The 20,938-nt window shown below is 31.7% G+C and overlaps 2 protein-coding genes across 2 annotated transcripts in view; one reads left to right on the forward strand and one right to left on the reverse strand.

The window, feature by feature from the left end:
• The window catches only part of LOC145283950 (protein RRP5 homolog), a 133,662-nt gene extending 125,141 nt beyond the window's left edge, over positions 1-8,521 (reverse strand). Inside the window, exons 1-2 of the mRNA XM_080133047.1 lie at positions 8,388-8,521; positions 5,149-5,322 (exon numbers count right to left, since the gene is read on the reverse strand). Coding sequence (XP_079989173.1) covers positions 5,149-5,322; positions 8,388-8,402 — 189 coding nt within the window. The 5' untranslated portion in view covers positions 8,403-8,521. The remainder of the gene's footprint in view (positions 1-5,148; positions 5,323-8,387) is intronic.
• Positions 8,522-8,572: 51 nt separating this feature from the next.
• Positions 8,573-19,287, forward strand: LOC145283951 (ATP synthase F(0) complex subunit k, mitochondrial-like). The gene is made up of 3 exons (XM_080133048.1): positions 8,573-8,708; positions 13,734-13,832; positions 19,064-19,287. Exons 2-3 carry the CDS (start codon positions 13,743-13,745, stop codon positions 19,151-19,153), a joined length of 180 nt encoding a protein of 59 aa, XP_079989174.1. The 5' UTR covers positions 8,573-8,708; positions 13,734-13,742; the 3' UTR covers positions 19,154-19,287.
• The last annotated feature ends 1,651 nt before the right edge of the window (positions 19,288-20,938 follow it).

Raw genomic sequence — 20,938 nt, forward strand, 5'->3', positions numbered from 1 at the left:
AGAACAGGGAGAGGAATGAAATATTTCGTCGATGGGACAGAGGCTGAAGCTTAGATGACAGTTCAGGACCTATCAGGTTGGTGACTCTTTTGAACCCTGTCCAGGAGTGAGAAACTAAGTAGCAGATGCACTAGCTCAAATGTGTTTAGCTGCTGTCTTACGTAACATGCCGATAAGCCAATCACAACATGATGTGCTGAATTACAAATGACTTATTTAAATAAGTAAAATATTTATTTTCATAATATTGCGTTGTGATTTGGCTTTCAAATGTATCTCATACATATTTTATTTTATTCAAATTAAATCACCGCTTCTGTAATGGAACTCCTACCCCAACGCACTGTTCCGGCATTTCAAAATACAACCGCTGAGAAACAACATACGGACCTTTACTAACTGATTTTTTTTTTCCCCCAACTTTTTTAACAACATGGCAAGAAAGAAAAAGAAAGAAAAATAAAGAAAAAAAAAAAATACAAAATTCTGAGGATGGAGCTATACTCCGAAATATATAAATTATAAATTTCAAACAAGTAAAATATTCGTTTATTTTGATAATATTGCATTGTGATTTCGCTTTCAAACGTCTTTTATTTTATACAATGAATGCACCGCTAGCAGTATCAGAATTTTTTGTGAAAATAGCGAATAATTCCACCCCATCTTTCCAAGCTTATAACTCCTCGAAAAATGCAATTCAAGCCCTAATTTTTTTTTTCAATTAAAGGAGCAAGGACCAAGATTTCATTAAAAAAAAAAAAAAAAAAAAAAAAAAACGTGTTTTTTTTTTAAAAAGGTTTTAAACTTCGGACTTTACAGGTAAAATTCGACGAGAACACGATGTCCGTTTTTTTTTAAATTTGAATATATTATGTATTGACCTTTTCTCTTCAATTTGTGAGTAAAAAATTATGTACTTATCCGAGTCGAAATTAATTATTTTTAGACATTTACAAAATTGGAGGCGTGAATTATTCGACCCCCTGTCTTTCCAAGCTTATAACTCCTCGAAAAATGTAATTCAAGCCCTAATTTTTTTTTCAATTAAAGGAGCAAGGACCAAGGTTCCATTAAAAAAAAAAAAAAGAAAAAAGAAAAAACAAATAACGTGGTTTAAAAAAAGGTTTTAAACTTCAAACTTTACAGGTAAAATTCTACAAGAACACGATGTCCGTTTTTTTTTAAATTTGAATATATTATGTATTGACCTTTTCTCTTCAATTTGTGAGTAAATAATTATGTACTTATCCGAGACTAAATTAAGTATTTTCTTTGTAATAGACACTGGGGGGGGGGGGAACCGTGAATAAAAAAAAAAAAACGTTTGTCTAAAATATTATATTCGGTTTATTGGAAAGAACATAAAATTTCACATTGACCCTGAAAATATCGTAAAAATAGAATCAATAGAAAAATTTTGATAGATTTTTAAAATTTTAAAATTTAAAAATATTGAGTTTAAAAATTTAAAAATATTGAGTTCGGAAAATTCATTACTGTTTAAAAAAAAAATAAAAATATTTTTATTACTTTTAAAACAACTGTAATAGTTTATTTTGGAAGTATAATCCATAAAGAAAATAAATAACCCACTTTTAACAGAGAAATTACGAGATTTTTATATTGTATTCGCAGTTTCGTGTTAGGGGTGTCAAAAATTCCTACAAAAATTCTGATACTGCTATGTGTTCCAGTTTAAAAAAAGCTTTTTTAAAACTGTAAAAAGTGATACGTTCATTGTTTTTTGATGTTTTTGTAAATATATTTTTAAAATATCTAAATAGTTTTCCAAAAATAAATAAAAATTGAATTCAAAACAATATTTGGCAACACATTCATTGTTTTTCTCATGTTTTTGTAAATATATTTTTAAAATATCTAAATAGTTTCCCAAAAATAAATAAAAATTGAATTCAAAACAATATTTGGCAACACATTCATTGTTTTTCTCATGTTTTTGTAAATATATTTTTAAAATATCTAAATAGTTTTCCAAAAAATAAATAAAAATTGAATTCAAAACAATATTTGGCAACACATTCATTGTTTTTCTCATGTTTTTGTAAATATATTTTTAAAATATCTAAATAGTTTCTCAAAAATAAATAAATAAAAATTGATAAAAAAGTTTACGTATTCAAAACAATATTTCACAACACATTCATTGTTTTTTCATGCTTTTATAAATAAATATATTTTAAAAAATAAATATAACATAAAATATCTTAATATTTTTCCCAAATATGTAAGTAAGCAGTTTTGGAGAAAAGTAGAGGTATTGTTTCCCTTTTGTGCTTCCATATTTTAAATGAGCTATGCGAGCGCCCTCTAACGACATGTTTTTAAGTTAAGTTACCATGTTATGTTCAATTACCAAAGTCATTTACTTCACCCTACCTGCATCGTGAATTGTTTACTAGATGCAGACAAAAAAAAAAAAAATCAAGAAACGGGAAAGAAAGATAAAGCAAGAGAGAGAAGAGAAAGAAAAAGAGAAATAAAATGATATGGCCGTAAAGTTCAAGTGATTGGCAGAAAAAAAAAAAAAAAAAATTTAAAGTGCTATTTTTGAATTTAAAGAAAACAAGCCAAGCATGCAGTGTGCCCCTCCACGAGCGAAGTATTTACTTTCACCATGACTAATGTTTAGGCAAAATTTTTAAAAAATCCAAGGCATGGTTATTGAGAAAAGTGCAAACAAATGAACAGATGAACGACTTTAGGGCAATTTTACTCTTATAAAAGCCCCCCTCCAGTTAATCTGGAAAATCTGTTCTGGCAAAAATTTACTTTCATTATGACTGATGTTTGTGCAAAATTTCCAAAAAAAATCCAAGCATGGTTATTGGGAACGAACGAACGGGAGTAAATTATTAGGTCCAATCCCTCCTTTGTCAGAGGACCAAAAAGGGAATTCTAATAAAGAAAGGAGAACTGTCATTCGCAAGGACCTATGGTGTAACAGATAAAGTACTTGGTTAAAAGTCTGAAATTTCAATCTTCATGAACAAAGCTTCTTTCCTAGAACTGTTCCTTTGTCCTGCTTCCTTGAATAGAACACAGTAGCCTTCAAATCCAATGTAAATAAGTTCTTGTTGAGCCGTCCCCAAAAAATAATCAAATTTGCAAAATAAAAAAAAATATTAATAATAATGTTGTTGTAGGGTAAGGAAACTTGGTTGCGCAGACCAAGCTTTACTCAAGTTAAACCGAAGGTACAGCCTGCAGTACAAAAGAACATAACGCTCCTGAGACATATTGTAAAGACAGTGACACACGAACAATGTACATATACAACAATAAATAAATAGTGAGGTAAAGTAAGTAATGAAAGCGAGACACCCATGTGTCTGCACCGATGCTGAGCTTGTTTCCCGCCAGTCTCCAAAACATAAGCAGACTAATGGGGTACTCAGCGTTTGGAGGTGTAAAAGAACAAAAAAAGTTTTGGTAGGTAGTTAGGCTGGAACCCGAACCCTTGTGGTGAATAGGCTTCCTCGCCATACTACAATGGCAAAGTGAGAATGTGCGAAATAAAATGATTAAAAAGTGATGTGACAGACAGGTGCGTGTTTAATAAGGTCAAACGCACTTAACATTTCCGCACTGAATTTTAACTTTTTTTTTTACCCAACTTTGTCTTATTTTATTTCCCCAATGTATGGGGAAAACAAGTTCCCCCTTTATTAGGGGAGTGTGTCCAAATGAAGGCAATTGTCTGATATGATGGTGAAAACCAACATGGACCAACTGATATGATTTCAGTTTCGCTTTTTTATACTGAAAAGCGAAACAAAGTCGCAGCGATCAAAAAAAATCTCGAAAATAGCACGTAAAAGTCAGGCAAATTAAAGATAGATACAACCCCTGTTCTTAACTCATAGATATTATGACAGTATATAGAAAGTTTTAAGGAGTGAGCTGACTGAGCGCCCCCCTGAAAAAAGCCTTTTGCAGACATACACAAAAAGTGCACACACTAACACACATTTTCGCTTTTATATATATATATATATATATATATATAGAAATTTCCCAGGTGTGTAGAGGTGGTGTAGGAAGGAACCCTGGGTGGAAAGAGGTGTAAAAAAAAAAAAAAAGTGGTAGTAGCAGAGGGGGGAGGGGGATAAAAAAAACAGTAGGCAGCCCAGGTAGAGAGAGGTTTTAAAAAAATTTTTTTTAAAAAGTGGTGGTAGGCAGGCCTGAACCCTAAGGAAAAGAAGAAAGTTTTAAAAAATGTAACGTCTTAGCTGATGCGTCCATGGCGAAACTGGAAGTTGCGAGCGTTGAAATCAGGGTAGTCAATTGAAAGGAGACGATGACTTGCGAAAATGTTGACGAAAAAAAACGACCCCTCTTTGTAGAAAAGTGTCCAGTTGAGGGTGAAGGAATTAATGTTTTTGGCCAATTTTTTAATATTTGTTCTCAGAGACGTCGAGCTTCAGAATGATAGGATCCGTTGCATGTGTTGAACGTTTTTGCCAGACATACAAACAAACACACACACATTTTGCCTTTTATGTTATAGACTAGTGAGGGGTACTTGGCGTTGCCTGGGTGTTTGGAGGTGTGTGTGTGGAAACTCCGGGGATGGGGGGGGGTAAAAAAAAAAATTAAGTATGAGGATCGAACCCGAACCCTTGAGGCAAAGTTGTAAATTTAAGTGTGAAAAAAAAAAAACGTGCAATGTTAACCATTGCCCCACCGCGAGATGCTAACACAAACACGTTTGAATTTATTTAATTACTTGGATTTGGCAGGTGCCCGTTTTAATGAGTTAATGAGGTCAAGTTTGACTGCGGGATAGTATTCATTTACTGCTGAACGCTTTTTTTTCCCTCCCCCAAGATGTTATAGGAAAAAGACTAACCCACATGCAATGAGCGACAAATATTGAATATTTATCTTCCCGAAATTGAGCAAATTAAATAGACAGGTGAGCTTCGTTGTTAACTGTGAGATATTACAATTTATATGTGATATAAAAAGTTTTAAAAAGTTGTGAACCGACTGACCGCTTCTCTGAAAAAAGCCTTTTGTAGACACACAGAAAAAGCGAACACACATACATACATACATTTTCGCTTTTATATTTATAGATGTAAAGATAACAATTGGATTCCACAGTTTAAAAAAAAAACCTACCACTTTCGGTTCTTCATCTTCAGAGTTCAACAAATGCTTGAGTTTATCCGAGTATGCATTAGAAACATGCGTAGGATCTACATATCCTGTAAAACCACCTGGGAGGATGACTTTCAATCGGAGACTATTAGCACCTATAACATATCCATAAACCAGCAGGTCTTCTGTTAAGGACTGAAAAAAAAAAAAAAAAAATTTTAAGTTAAAAAATATATTGTTTTAAAGTACTTCACTTACAAATATTACATTTTGATTCGTAGTAGATCTTTGCTAGGATGCTACAAAAAGCATAATCAAAGGACTTAGGTCTAAATTTGGTACTTGTACAGTTTAATCAACACATTAAAAAATGAAAATACTGAAAAAAGGTTATATTGCACGTATCCATTATGGAACAAAGTTCTCTGAAAAAAAATTTCACTTAATTTCATCGAGTAGTTTTGTTTTACAGCGAAAAAACAATTTGTTATGATACCGAGCAAAAGGTTTGATTTTTAGGAAGAAAAATTAGTATTAAAGATGGGGAGGGAGTGTCGGTGTTTTACAAAGAGTTATCTCCCCGTGGTGTGTTCAACAAATTCCATAATGTCTGACTTCAACACACTCTCATAAAAATGTGTTTTTCCACTGTAAAAAAAAAAAAACTACTCGATCAAATTAAATGAAATTTTTTTTTCAGAGATCTTCAGTCCAAAACGTACTAATTTTCCCTGCGAAAACCTATACAAGTAGTCATTTTTTAAAGAAAATTTGGAGTCGTCTTCGTTCGTGTAACGGAGCACATTGAGCAAAATGAAATATTCCAAAAATCATCCATAATAATCCATGTGATAAAACTGCATCAACTAGATAAATTGGGTTTGTATTACTGTACACATGGATTCGAAAAAGTTGTCAAAAAAACAAATATATAACAAATAAATGTTATCAAAAGCAAGATAAGTTACTTTTCTACCAAACTGGATATATTTTTCGTGTTTTTATTCAATGTAACACGTTTATTCAGCTCGAAAAACATACATTGTTTACCGATGTATTAGAAAATTCAAAATGGCGGCCGACTCTCTCTTTAACACGGTAAGTTCGGGAAAAGGTGTTATAAATAAAAAACTAGACAAAATACTATTAAAAAAACACCGAATATATGTCAACCTATGTCACGGTAATATATATTGAGCGAGTTTCTAACAGATTTTGTCTAGTTTTATATTAATAGCACCTTTTCCCAAACTTACCGTGTTAAAGAGAGAGTCGGCCGCCATTTTGAATTTTTCCAATACATATCGGTAAACACAGTATGTTTTTTGAGCTGAATAAACATGTTACATTAAATAAAAACACTGAAAACATATCCAGTTAGATAGAAAAGTAACTTATCTTGCCTTTGATAATATTTATTTGCTATATATTTGTTTTTTGATAACTTTTTCGAATCTATGTGTACAGTAATACAAACCAGATAAATTGTATTTTTATTTGTAATTATTTTTTTACTTGATAATTTTCGTAAAAATTTGGAATTTATACTGATTTCGACATGACAAGCAAGTACGTTATGTTTTCACCTTAATTTTAATATCTAAGATTTTTTTAGGTAAGCGGGGTAAATTATCACAATTTAAATGTTTTGACCGTCGCAGTGTGTCTATTGAAAATGTTTATTATGATTTTGAGATTGAACTTGTGGTAAAAATCATGAGTGCTTGTTTTAAAAATGACAGAAACAGGTACGTTTTACAATCAAGAAATTCGAAAAGTGGTTAAAAAATTTCAAATATATAACAAACAAATGTTATCAAAGGCAAGATAAGTAACTCTTCTACCTATCTCTAAAACGTTTATTCGGTTTGAAAATCGAGCGTTAGGTGAGAACAAGAAAAATAACCACGAATCTACACCTTGGTTCTTGAAAATGACTTAAAAATAAAAATTAAACAAAATACTGTTAGAAGCCCACCAAATATGTCATCGCAATATATATTGGATGGGTTTCTAACAATTTTAAATATTTTTATTGGGGGGGGGGGCTTTGTTACTATACACAGATTCGAAAAAGTTGTCAAAAATAAAATAAATAAAATAACAAATAAAGGTATTTTTTGGTATTATTATACAAACACCGTGACAGCGTTAGGGTTAGGGTTAGGGTTAATTCGCTGTCACGGTGTTTGTATAATAATACCATTTTTTTTTAGATTAGGTCCACCTCCGCAATTTTCTTTTAAATGACGACTTTTATAAGTTTTCTACTATGCTGAATACGGAAATCGCATTGAAATTTTGCAGAAATAAGTAGTTATTGAGATATAAAAAGTTGTATTATGCATTGTATTCTTTGGCGGTCATCGTTTTTACGCGCCTGCGCGCCCTCCATAAACAAATCTACGCGAGTAACAAAGATGACCGCCAAAGAATACAATGCATAATACAACTTTTTATATCTCGATAACTAATTATTTCTGCCAAAATTTCAAGGCGATTTTCGTATTCAGCATGGCCGAAAACTTTTAAAAGTCGGCATTTAAAAGAAAATTGTGGATGTGGACCTAATCTGAAAATTTACCCAAATAAATGTTATCAAAAGGCAAGATAAGTTACTTATCGTTTTAGTGTTTTTTATGGTACTCATGCAGAGAGTGATCCGTGCTGCTGAAATAATAACATTATTTAAAAAGCCATTCTTAACAACTTAACCTTAACTTATCTTGCCTTTGATAACATTTGAACTTTTGACCACTATTTTCGAATCTTAGAGGATTGTAAAACAAACCTGACAGAACTTTAAAATACACTTTGAATGTCTTATTGTTTATTCAAAGATTTAATGTCTTAGCTTCCCCACGTGGACAACCATGTTTATGGACGTTTCTTACTCTTTTTTTTTTTTTGTTGTTATTCAAAACACGTCTATTTATACGCTTAAATTGATTCGTAATTTTAAAATATTGCTTTAATGCAATATTTTAAATGTATTAATTAATCTGTTGCTTTTATCACAATTATTATTTTTTAAATCAATAACTAATTATGAGATCGTTTTAAAAAGGGGGATCGGTGCTATAGCACTGCTAGTGCTTGCTATGCACATGCAATGTTTTAAAAGGCTATGTTTTTCTTTTTAATTAAACGTAATATCCCGATTCGAAGATTTTCAATAAACAATACAGATGTCGTTATATTAAAAGGGTCCTAATTTTGCCAATGTTTCTTCAAAAATAAATAAATAAACAAATACTTACTTTATGTGAAAGCATGATGCTTTCAGCTTTTCAAACGTATTTCAACACGTGGTTTGCTTAGAGGAAATTACGTATGACTCCGATTTTTAGACTTTGTTTCGTATGAAAACAAAATACAACTTTTTGTTAATTAGTTTTTAGTTTAAAATTTTATTATTATAAAAAATGTATAATTATTTAAAGTAAACTTTCAGTTTTAATTTTTAGAATTAGATTTATAATCAAAAGTAATGTTACTAGTATTTTTATCCTCAGTTTCGTATCTCTGTCCTATTACTGCACACAATTTTCGTTTGCCCTTGAGTTCTCCATTTGCTTCCAGTAAGTTCACAAATTTATTATTATTTTTTTTTTTAATTATTATTTTATAGTCGCTAAATATTTTATACGTGAACAGTAGCTTTAGATTCGGAATTTAAAGTAATGCCAGAATTATTTAGGCGTACATTAGATTTACTGTAAAAGAATTACACTTGGAGGGCAAGAGAGGTTGGCTTTCTTTTTGGCTCTTTGCGGGTGTAAAAAAAAATCTATATCTTAAATGATGCACTAATAATTATTTTAATTACAAATTTTAAACTTTGCTTCATCGTTTTTTGTTTTTTTTAGATATTTTCTAATTCTATACAAATAAGTTTCTTATCGTGTATATATTCAGTTTTGGTAAGAAACTAAGCTAATATAATTCTAAAAGCAAGGTGAACTCTACTCATTTTAATTGATGAAAAAGTCGTCTTGAATTCTGCAAATGTTTAATATTTCGAAATTACATCCCATAGATTTTATTAAGGCTGGACTATGAAAAGTGCTTTGCTTAAACGTATATTTGGAGAAGTTACTTTAATCTTGTATTTTTTATTATTATTATTATTATTGTTATTGTTATTATTATTGTTAAGAAATTAATGTATTTCTATTGTTTGTAGATGAAGAGAAAATATTTAATTTTAAAGTGATTTTTCTATCCGCCGGACGAAACTGCAGCTCTTAAGTATTTTTTTTTTTCACTTGTGCATATTAACGCCCCCCCCCCCCGGGGCAAATTTTAGAAAGTCATTCTTAACTTCTTAACACTGCGTGGGGTGATAACTCTTTCCTGGCCGCAAATGCAACTCTCCTAAAATGAAAACCATTTACCGGGGATGTTGATATGCACAAGTGTCGTATTTTCTTAATAAATCGGTTAAAATAAAGTTCCGTACTACTTTGACCTTTTTTATCAGCTGATATATATATATAGTGGACCCCCCCCCCAGTTACGAGAAATTCGAGATACGAGATGGCTTCAAAGCAAAAATCCTCCCCCTACATACGAGCGAAAATCCAAGTTATGCAACTGCTAGCGCTAGGTGGTCGAGTGTGTCGTGTGTCACTGCATCTCCTTAATGGTGCTATTTTAATTCGAGATACGAACTTCAACTTCATCCAGGAACGCATAAATTTCGTATGTCGGGGGTAAACTAATATATGTATATATAGCAAAACTGGTAATTAGTAAAAACCTGAAGAAGGTGCTGAATACTATTACAGAGTAAATATATATATTTTTTATTACCGTTTTATCTGTTTTAGTTACAGATGTTTCTGCTACCGGATCGTATTCACGATCCAGCAACTTCGTCAGACTTGAACAGAAGTGGTTATGATTTTCATAATCATTTTTCATAATCATAATAACCACTTCTGTTCAAGTCTGACGAAGTTGCTGGATCGTGAATACGATCCGGTAGCAGAAACATGTGTAAAATATATATATATATATATATATATATTTGCTCTGCAATAGTAAGTATTAAGCACCTTCAGGTTTTTACTAAAACAGATAAAACGGTTATATATATATATATATATATATATATATATATATATATATATATATATATATAAGGGTTATAAGATAGACGAATATTGGCTGAAGAGAGCTTGATAAGGATACCTTAAACGGGCCTTATTATCGGGCTTGAAACCGACGGTACCAATGACCTGTCTCAACTAACAACTTTCTGTACACAAAATATAAGTACGCTCTTAAAATTTGGATTTTCCTTTTAATTGAGCACTCTGCTGGAATTCTTTTTCAAAAAAAAAAAAACTAATATATATATATATATATGAATGTCCTGGAAAAGTCACTTCTGGTTAATGTTCCTATTTACTTACCTCCCCCACGAGGGCAGTTAGACACAAGGTCGGCTTTTAATGTGGAGAAAATCCAGCTCCCCAAAAAGGGGCACTCTGGATAGGAAAAAAAAAATCAATTGTTTCAGTCATGATGGAATTCTCCTCCATTGACCGAGGATAGAAAAGGTGAAAGCATCAAAACTGTTACTACACTATGATTTTGGCCCTGATTAATGTTTACCAGGTTTAAAATTTTCTGTGTTTCTGAAACAAAATAAACAGCCAAATACGTTCTGGTGAACATTAATCAGAAGTGACTTTTCCAGGGCATTCATATATATATATATCTGATTAGGAAGAATGCCAGCAAAGTACGGAATTTGATTTTAACCAATAAATCATAGATTTTAGGGGGGGGGGGTCGGTTATGTGATATTACAATAAATTTTCTATTGAAAAAGAATTAAACGAAATGACCTTCTTATCGGCGCTTTGTCGACAGAAACTCAAATCTAAGGGAGATAACCAGCATAGACAGCAAAAATAAGCATATTTTCCAAAGTATAATTCGAGATAATTATTAACGTACACAAGACAAATGTAAACAACCTGTTACAATGAAACGATGTTAATCAACAACAAAAATTAAATGAACTTGTTAATTAACGAAAATAAAAAATCATATCACATTTCTCCACTTTTCCGTCAAAGAAGAGATGAATTTTCGGATGTGTCTTTTGTCATGAGACCAAAAACCTTCATTTAAAAATTAGAAGTTTTTCTTTATTTTAGTTAATCAGTCGACGTCAGGCTTTTTAAGGAGATTTTGAAATATTTAAGCTGTCAAATTCCGTTAATTCTGGACATGCGATACACCGAATCTTTGACCGTCGCGGCGTCGCGTTACTATTATGTCAAGAAAAGAGGAAATTAATCAGAATTATTCAGACAAACAAAAAAGGAATGAGGAATTTGATGTTTATTTACATAAACAATGGTACTCTTGCAGATAAAGTACCGTGCTGAAATAATGTTATTTCAAAATCCATTTTTAACATGGGGAGGGTTTTTTTTTTTTTTTGGTACTTGTACAGTTTAATCAAGGCATTAAAAAATGAAAATATCGAAAAAAAAAAAAAAAAAAAAGTTAGCGCTGTTTTACAGTTTGTCACTGTGCAGAGGGAGATAACTCGTTTACTAAAAGATTCATTTTTCATCTTATAATTTAGGACGCGATAGTTTTTATCAAGTCAAAATATTAAAAAAAGAAAGCTGCAAATTTTTTTTTTTTTTATGTAACAAAACTAGGTTTCCCAAAGTCAAAGAAGAAACCAACCCTCCTCTGATCATCAACCTTCTCACAGCATGCAAGTCGTTTTAACTTATTTTTCTCACAATCAATCGATCACATATTTTATAACTAGACAACAATTATGTTCAACAAAACTAAAAAGATACATTCGTAAAAAATAGCAAAGTCTAGGAAAAATTAAATACACTCTTGTATATCGCCAAATTTCAATAGAAGAGACGTTATTTAATGAAATATTTACTAGGTTTCCCAACTCAAAGAAGGAACTGACCCTCCTCTGATCACTAATCTTCTCGTGACATGCAGGGCTCTACATTGCGAGTAATTTTTCAAAGTGGCGACTAGAAATAATAAAACGCTTTTTTTTCTTTTTTTTTTTTCTCGCGATTGTATTTCTTTCGCCGACAATCTTTCAAAGCTCACTACTGAGTGAAAAATATCTTTTCAACTTTTTTATTTTTTTATAAAAATAACAAATTATTTAAACAATAAAAGTTTAATAGAACAATATACTTTTTTTTCTTTTTTTTTTAGTGAACACCTGAAGAAATTAGAATGCTTATCAATGCTTCAAATAAAAAAATACAGAAACATCTTTATGATGTACATACTTGTCACAGAACTAAGATGTCATATTCTAAAAATCATGTGGGTTTGGCTAGTAATTTTTCTATTTGACTAGTAAACGAAAATATTTAATAGTCAAAAGTTAACTAAGGATAAGTTTGTCCGTTGAGCCCTGCATGTAAGTTATTTTAACTTATTTTTCTCACAAATGATATTAAGGATCTCAACTGCCACCAATCTGATGAGACGGAGCTCAATTTAGACAGTTATCCCAGTATTCTACTTCCGCTTTGAAACGTGTTCTCGTTATATTCAAGTAAATTCCGATTTCGTTCTTCTTTGGAATAAGAACGAAAATCGAAAGCCGCAAAATTGATTTTCCATTAAAAATTAATCTTATCAACTTAATTGTCATGTCACAATTAATAACATACTAGCAGGCTGCCTGGCATTGCCCAGTCATCAACTACACATAAATATTATATTTTAATTAACGCAAAATTCTTATTATAAACAAATACTGTAGGTATTAAACATAACGTTAAATTCCTTTTTAAAAAAAAAAAAAAAAATAGAAAGAAACTGAAACATATACGTGCGAGTGGTATGTCTTTTTGTAAACAAAAAAAAGAAAAGAAAAATACTCGAGCCGAGATCGAAACCTAAACCTAAAGACAGTAAGTCATGTACAATAACCATTAAACCAGCTTGACATGATCTTTAAAAAGTGTTATCAAACTAACTGATACTTAACATAAGAAAGCTATCATGTTTCATGACCGTACATGCGCCATCATGAAACTGTTCAAAACATATAACAATCCAATCACTCCCACGAACCAATTTTTCTGGATGAAAACTGATTAAAATGTTTTCTATATGTCTGAATATGCTATATACCAAATTTCAAGTTTGTAAATCAAAAATCTGTTGAGTATATAGGTCGGGAAGTGTCCTCACACACATTCTCATTTTTATAGACATCTAGATAGATTACTGCATTATTACATAAAATATGTACGTTCACAATTAATTCATCCACCATTATTGGTGGGGAGGGTAACAAGACAGCTTGCAGTTACCTCTCCTGCTTATTGTTTATTGTTTAAGTGGTAATTCTAATGTAAGGAAAACCCTGCTATCCCCAAAACGAGTGCTATGAGTGGGAACAAGAGGGAGTTCCAAGAAGAGAAGCAATCAACCCATCCTAAACAAGATGAATGGCAGAAATAATCTTTTGTCGCATTTGAAAGACGGGATTAATGCCTGGGAGAACGACCTCCCGAAATAAAGCAAATATTACTCTAACCTGTTTTCTAATTAGTTTTTAAATTTTTTTTTTTCAGATTTTCAAAATGGCTGGAGGATTTATGTCAGAAGCTGAAACTGGTTTTACCGGCTGGAAATTCTACTTCAACTCTTACACAAGAAGAGGGCGATTTAATGTGAGTCAAAAAATTTTCTTTTTATTCAAATGTGATTGAATGATAGGGGAGCGAAAAAAAAAAGGGAGGGTGGACCTGAAGAATCTTGCCCCCGTTCTTTTTTTTTTTTTTTTTTTTTAGCAAATTATTATCAAATGGATAGTTGTCTTTGTCTAACAAATTATCAAAATATTTTCTTTAAGTCAATATTTAAATTTTTGTGGGTGATGCTTAGTTTCTAATGCAACATTCTAATAAATCAATCACCCATTTTAGAACCACTGACATTTTTAGGCCAAATTTTGAATTTAGCCTTTAAGATTAAGTGAAATCCAAAAATGGCTAAATTACTTCAAAAGGATAGCACGAGATTTGTTCAAAAATCCAACTTCAGTTCTAAAATCATGACATCTTGTAACATGCATTCACCCTAATTGAGCTGAGCCATATTTTTTTTTGTTTTGTTTTTGGCATGCACCTTGTCCAAATCATGCGCAAGGTCACAAGAGATAGTCGATCGTGATTCCACTGTCAGAGACCAAATGCTTAGGAACTGGTTAGCTCAGCAGAGTCATCCGTGATAATTGTCATGTACGTCCTCAGCTGTCCATGAATACACTTGCACCACCAAGGCAGAAAGTTAGGAAGGATTATGTTATAAATTAATTCCCCCTCTGGATGCCGAGCTGCGTGACTAAACCATCTAAGATGTCATCGTAGCAATAATTCATGACATCTAGAGATGAACATCATCCAAATAAAATCATGTTTATCGAATTTGTCGATTGTAGCGGAATTTCTAATGAATTGTGCTGGTGAACCTGGTTCTTGATCCACAGCATTCTGGAGATTTTGAGTTTGATATGAGAGCAGGATGTTTCCGGAACAACTATTTAAATTTGAAACAAAAATGAAAGCGTCCAATATGAGCTAGAGATCCCTAAAACAATTACTAACAATTACTATACTGTCCGAATGTACTACTGTACACTCTTTAACCCTTATCCTCGAGTGGCCCCTGGGCCTTGATAAGTGGTGATGCCTATGTAAAAAAAAAAAAGTACTTGAGTTATGGCCATTCAGAGTTAAACGTTACATTTTGTGAACAAAGAAACAACTTGAGTCACGTTTAACTGAAAATAAAAATCAGTCAAAACCTTTCATAAACATAATGCCATAGTTCATTAAACAGAAAATAATAGAAGGAAATAAATAATTCCTAGTTATGTCTTAAATATAAGGTGTCCCAATAGAATGTGTACATTCTTTAAATGCTCATAAAATCAAAATTTATTGTAATAATGAAAAATTTTATACATAAAAATACAGTGAACAAATATAAAAACCAGTCAATTATCAAAAGTGTTCAATTTGGTGGCCATTGTAGCCTATAAACAGCTAACAATGCTCACTGATTGAATCCAAAATTTTGGAACTCCTGTCTTGCGAGCTGCTTGCCGAACCAATTTTTAGCCGATTGGTGAAACCTTTCAATGATTCCGCTTGCTTTTGTGAGACTGGTTGATGATCGTGGTCTTCCAGAGTGGTTCTTATGGACAACTTTAACTGTTCATTTAACTGTTCTTTCTTACTCAAATTATCTCACAAACAAATAATTGTGAATCTTGTTGCACTTCTTATTCTTCCAATACAGGGCTTTACATTGCGAGTGAAACAGTCGCATTTGCGAGTGATTTTTCAAAGTGACGACTAGAAATAATGAAATGCTTATCTTTTCGCGATTGTATTTCTTTCACCGACAATTTTCCAAAGCTCACTACTGAGTGAAAAATATTTTTGAACTTTTTTTTTATAATATATATAAAACGAACAAAGTTATTTAATAAACAAAAATTTAATAGAACAATATGCTCTATTTATTTATTTTTTTTTTTTTTTTAACGAAGGCTGTTTAAAAGATATCTAAAGAAATTAGAATGTTTATACGTTCAAGTATAAACATAAAATTTGTTGTATATTTAAAATTACACTTATTAAAAATATACAGAAAAATCCTTATGATGTACATACTCGTCATAGAACGAAGATGTCATATTCTAAAAATCATATGGGTTTGGCTAGTAGACGAAAATATTTAATTATCAAAGGTCAACTAAAGATAAGTTTATCCATAGAGCCCTGCAATAGGAATTTAGAATTTTTTTTTTTTTTTTCTCATACTTTAGTCCGGTCCTAGATATGACCTAAAACTATATCCGATGGTGAGGGTCGCACCTTGCGGGCTTTGGGGAGTGTGAAGCCACCCTTTAATTGCCATTGCTTCCAGGTCCACTCTGACCCGAAGTGGTAGTACCTGTTAGGGTCCCAACTATGGGTTAAATAGAATCTGACGTAAAAAAAATATACTCCATTAAAAATCGTTCTCAAAATAACTAGATTCAGCATTAAATAACCTGAAAAAGGGTTGATATGCCGTAAAACCAAGCAAGCAACCAACCATACTTTAGTCTTGCTTTAACCATTATTCACACATAAGAATTATTTATAAGTTTAAAAGTTATGTTTATTTAAAGAGTTCATAAATTTTATTAAGACACCCTGTATTGCTGAAAACTACACGCCATCATAATATTGTGCAACAAAGGAGCAACTTTACCTTTTGTAAGTTTTATTTTAGCAACTAACACCTTGAAGTTTATGATACCTAACACATCAAGCTTTTTTTTTGCTTTTTTTTTTTTTTTTTTCATTAAAAACAAGGAAAACATGGAAACAAAGGTGGAGTTGAGATGGACAAAGACCTCGTTAAAGATAGGTTAGTTTGGAATTCGATTTCTAATAGCTGTCAAACATATGCCACTGTTAAACCGAATATGATGATTCGTATATATCCGGATAATTTCACAGAATGTACAAATGAATAATTTGATTTCTTGTGGGAAGAAGAAAATAATTAATACCTTTGTATGGGATCAATAACTTCAAACCAATAGTTTCAAGTCCTTTTATATTTTTTTTCTTTTTTATAACATATTTTGCTTACTATTTATTGACTTTTAATTTTTTTTCATTAGTCCATGAATAAAAAACATTGCCCGGTCGTAAAATATGCTTAAATATATTTCAATTTGTCCATATTTTGTATATATTATTATAGTCATGATTTCAAAAGTAAAAAAAAAAAAAGTATTTGGGTGCTATCAGCTAGAATCGAAAGCAAAACTGTAGCATTCGAAACTGGTGACGTTACCACTGTACTAACGTGACCCGCATATGAACTGATTAAAAATTAAAAATAAACTTACAAAATGTTTAACGATTTATTTTCATTTTTGACTCCTTAAAAACTATTTTAACCGGCTAAAGACCCATAATAGAACAGTCCATAAAAAATCCAATCATTTGAGGCCCCTAGCGCCGCTCTGTGACTTTTAGTTTCAGAGGAAATAGTTTGAAAATATGGAGACAGACAGACAGACATATAGCGTTTTATATATTAGATTTATATTTACAGTTGCTGAAATTTACCGTGCTAAAGTAAGAGTATCTCATTAAAATTGCATCTAGTAACATTGATGCATGCCATGAACCAAAGGAGCATCAGACCTATCAGAATTTCTGCAAGGACAAATTATGGGTCAACATGAAGGTGGTCTTAGTCGATGCAAAATAGCAAGAAATCTTTCAATGTCTCTTTCTACTGTTAATAAAGTGATCGTACAATTCACAAGAGGGGACAAAGAGTACACAAAATCTTATCCAGTCCGGGCCCTCTGAAAGAACCTTGTGTCTTCTGAAAAGAAATGTAAAAAAGCCTCTGACATTGCAGCACAAACTGGTTTTAGTCCGAGACCAGCTATCAGGTATATTCACAAGCTGGGCTAGGATGTTCGAGCTGCGAGAAGGAAACCTTTTCTTCATCCTGCCAATATCAAGCACAGAAAAAATTAGGCTCGTGAGATGGTGGAGAGACCTCTGACCGTTTTGACCAATGTCATTTTCTCTGATGAGTCACGATTTGTATTATTTCCCGATAGTGGAAGGGTATGAGTATGAAGGTTCCCTCAGCAAGAGTTTGACTTCTGCCAATATCAAGCACAGAAAAAATTAGGCTCGTGAGATGACGGAGAGACCTCTGACCGTTTTGACCAATGTCATTTTCTTTGATGAGTCATGATTTGTATTATTTCCCGATAGTGGAAGGGTATGAGTATGAAGGTTCCCTCAGCAAGAGTTTGACTTCTGCCAATATCAAGCACAGAAAAAATTAGGCTCGTGAGATGACGGAGAGACCTCTGACCTTTTTGACCAATGTCATTTTCTCTGATGAGTCACGATTTGTATTATTTCCCGATAGTGATGAAGGTTTCCTCAGCAAGAGTTTGACTTAAAAAAGACTGCAGCCAATGCTGAAACATGAGTTTCTCGGTTATAGTATGTATATGTCTCAGTTTCTTTTTTTGTTTTTTTTGTTTTTTCTTTCTTTTTACTTAATTTTTTTTTAAAGGAATTTAACATTGTTTAATACCTACAATATTTCTATTTATAATAAACTAGGGGGGGTGTACCTGGTGAATTTTTTTGTACACATTTTTTTAGCAACATAAATAGGCTACTGGTATCTAATAATTAGGGCTATGACAACAGCATATTCTTTTCATTGTTTTGACTCCCAAGTATATATCCGACACAGACACAATTAATCAACCGAGAACCACATCACTCTACATAAAAACATATGATATCAATGGATATATATACCTGAGAATCAAAACAAGGAAAAGAATATGCTGTTGTCATAGCCCTACTACTACTAATAATAATAATTTGTAAAAGATATGACTATGATGGAGAGTTCTGACTTTGTCATGAAAGTGTGCTATTCAAACATTGCTTAAAATTTAGAATTCAAGTCTATTTTGATAGGTTGTGATTTGAATTCAAAATTTAGAATTAGAATTCAAGTCTGTTTTGAAAGGTTGTGATTTATGAAATTGATAGGTGAAGTTACAATATAAATGTTAGGTTTTGTTGGTTAGATTGAACTGTGTAAAGACAAAAACTGATTTTGAAAAAGTCAGCATGGGAATGACAGCAGAGCCAAAATCAACACCAAGTGGTGAGGAAGTCCTATGCTTTGCTTTCCACTGTAGTTCTGGCAGGGAACTCACTGTATCTAAAGAAATGAGCATGGATAATGTCGACGTATATCCGCAATAAAAATCATGCATTAAGTCAATGTAATAAATTTTCTTCCAAACTAATTTATTTTTCTTTTGCTTTTTTTTCAGTGCGTGGCTACAATCTATGGTGGTATCCTCGGTATTATATTATTTAAAAAACTAACAAAGAAAGCGCCAGCAGCCGTTAAAGCCAAGTAATGTCACTATACCAGCTTGTGTGTATATAGATGTCAGAGAGAGATGCATCCTTGGCATGTGGAGGGAAAACTTTTTCTCTGAAATGAAGTAGCAACATTTGTTTTTATTTTCAAAATAAAACTGGAACCACCATATTTGCAGGGTTTTATTTATTTTTTTGTTTGTTTTTCTCTCATTTTTTTTTTTTTTTTTTTTTTTTTTTCAACCCTTTAAAGCTTGATTTCTAAAAAAAAAAAAAAAAAAAAAAAAAAAAATCTTTGTTACTGAAGATTTTTCTTAGAATTATTTGGAATACCGATTAAGCACCAAGTTTTTCAAATTTATTTTTAAGCTTACTTTAATTTTTAGCAGGAGGTTTCAGTTTTAAATTCCAGTTTAATCTAAAATGGACAAACATTTAGCTGCAAAAATGTTGTTTCATGGCACATAGAAATGCCTTTTTCACAATTCTGAACTGGATATCATTTTATATTAAACTTGTATAGCAAACTGAACACTCATTGAAAAATTGAACAGTGAATCTTCTAAACAATTTTTTGAATTTGGGGATTTGGTGTTTGATCCAGACAATAATCAAAAGATTTTTATCTCCCTCTTCCACAAATTAAATTGCATTGCAAGCATTAGAGGGGAGAGGTGAAAAATCTTTGGAAAAATAAATTTCATGTAGGGAAATCATTTTATCTTAAACTTGTATAACAAAATGAATTGCCTATCTAAAAATTGAACTTTTTTCTTTTTTCCAAGTTGTCTAAAAATTTGGTGCTCAATTGGTAATGAGCTGAATTTTTTTTTTTTTTTCAAAAAGAATAATTGATTAACTATTTCATTTTAAAACATTTTAACCTTGGCTTTAATTAAAAAAAAAAAACCCAAAAAACTTTGCATGAAACTTAGATTCATATTGCTATTATTTATAAGGGATTTATTTTTTAAAGTTTTTTTTTTTTTTTTTTTTTTTTAATCTTGTATGTATGCATAAACATACAAGCACAACTATTAAAACATTTAAAAAAAAAAAAAAAAAAAAAGCATGCATTATATTAAATGAATAAATTTTAGATGATTTTTTTCAATTTAACTTTTGTGAAGAAAAATGAGTTTTCAAATAACATAAATTTTGTATCTTTTCCAATTGTAACACTAATATTGTAATTTTCTTTTTATTAAAACAAACCTCCAGTTGTCTCCCATTTACTTTTTAATCTTTCTTGCAAATTTGAATTTAACGATTTTGAATATAAAACATTGTTTTTCAGTTAAACTGAAAATTTCCAACAGATTTTCAGTTATGTGGTGGGGGGGGAAGGGGTGTTTGCTTATTTTGCGTGTCAATATTCCCTTTTTGAGGGGTTTATAAAAGTGAAACAGAACATACCTTTTATATCTTCTTCGCATCTCTTCACCGTGTGCTCGCGTGGTTTGTGTCCCGATGTCAGCTCACCTGGGACAAAAGTTTTCTCGTGCATAACAGACGCAAGTCTCATTTCTCTGGATAATTGGAACTTTATTCAGTTTCACGACCGAATGCCATATTCCTGTTTCTCTGCTCATCCTTAGGAGAAGGGTGAGAATTTTGCTATCAGTTTATCTGCCATCCTTCCCCATCTCTCATCGCCTCCACAGGAAGTCTTTCATCTTCTCGGAATCGCGACAGATTCTAGACTGAAGACTGTCAAACTCGAACTCTGTCTAAAAAACGCATGTGCATCCTTATTTATTTTTAGATGTTTTATGTGTGGGGTGGTAACTTGCACTCAAAACACATTGGCCTGTCTTGCAACC

The sequence above is a fragment of the Euprymna scolopes genome, chromosome 8 (assembly GCF_053919585.1).
Source record: "Euprymna scolopes isolate OS-2025 chromosome 8, ASM5391958v1, whole genome shotgun sequence".
Taxonomy (NCBI): domain Eukaryota; kingdom Metazoa; phylum Mollusca; class Cephalopoda; order Sepiida; family Sepiolidae; genus Euprymna; species Euprymna scolopes.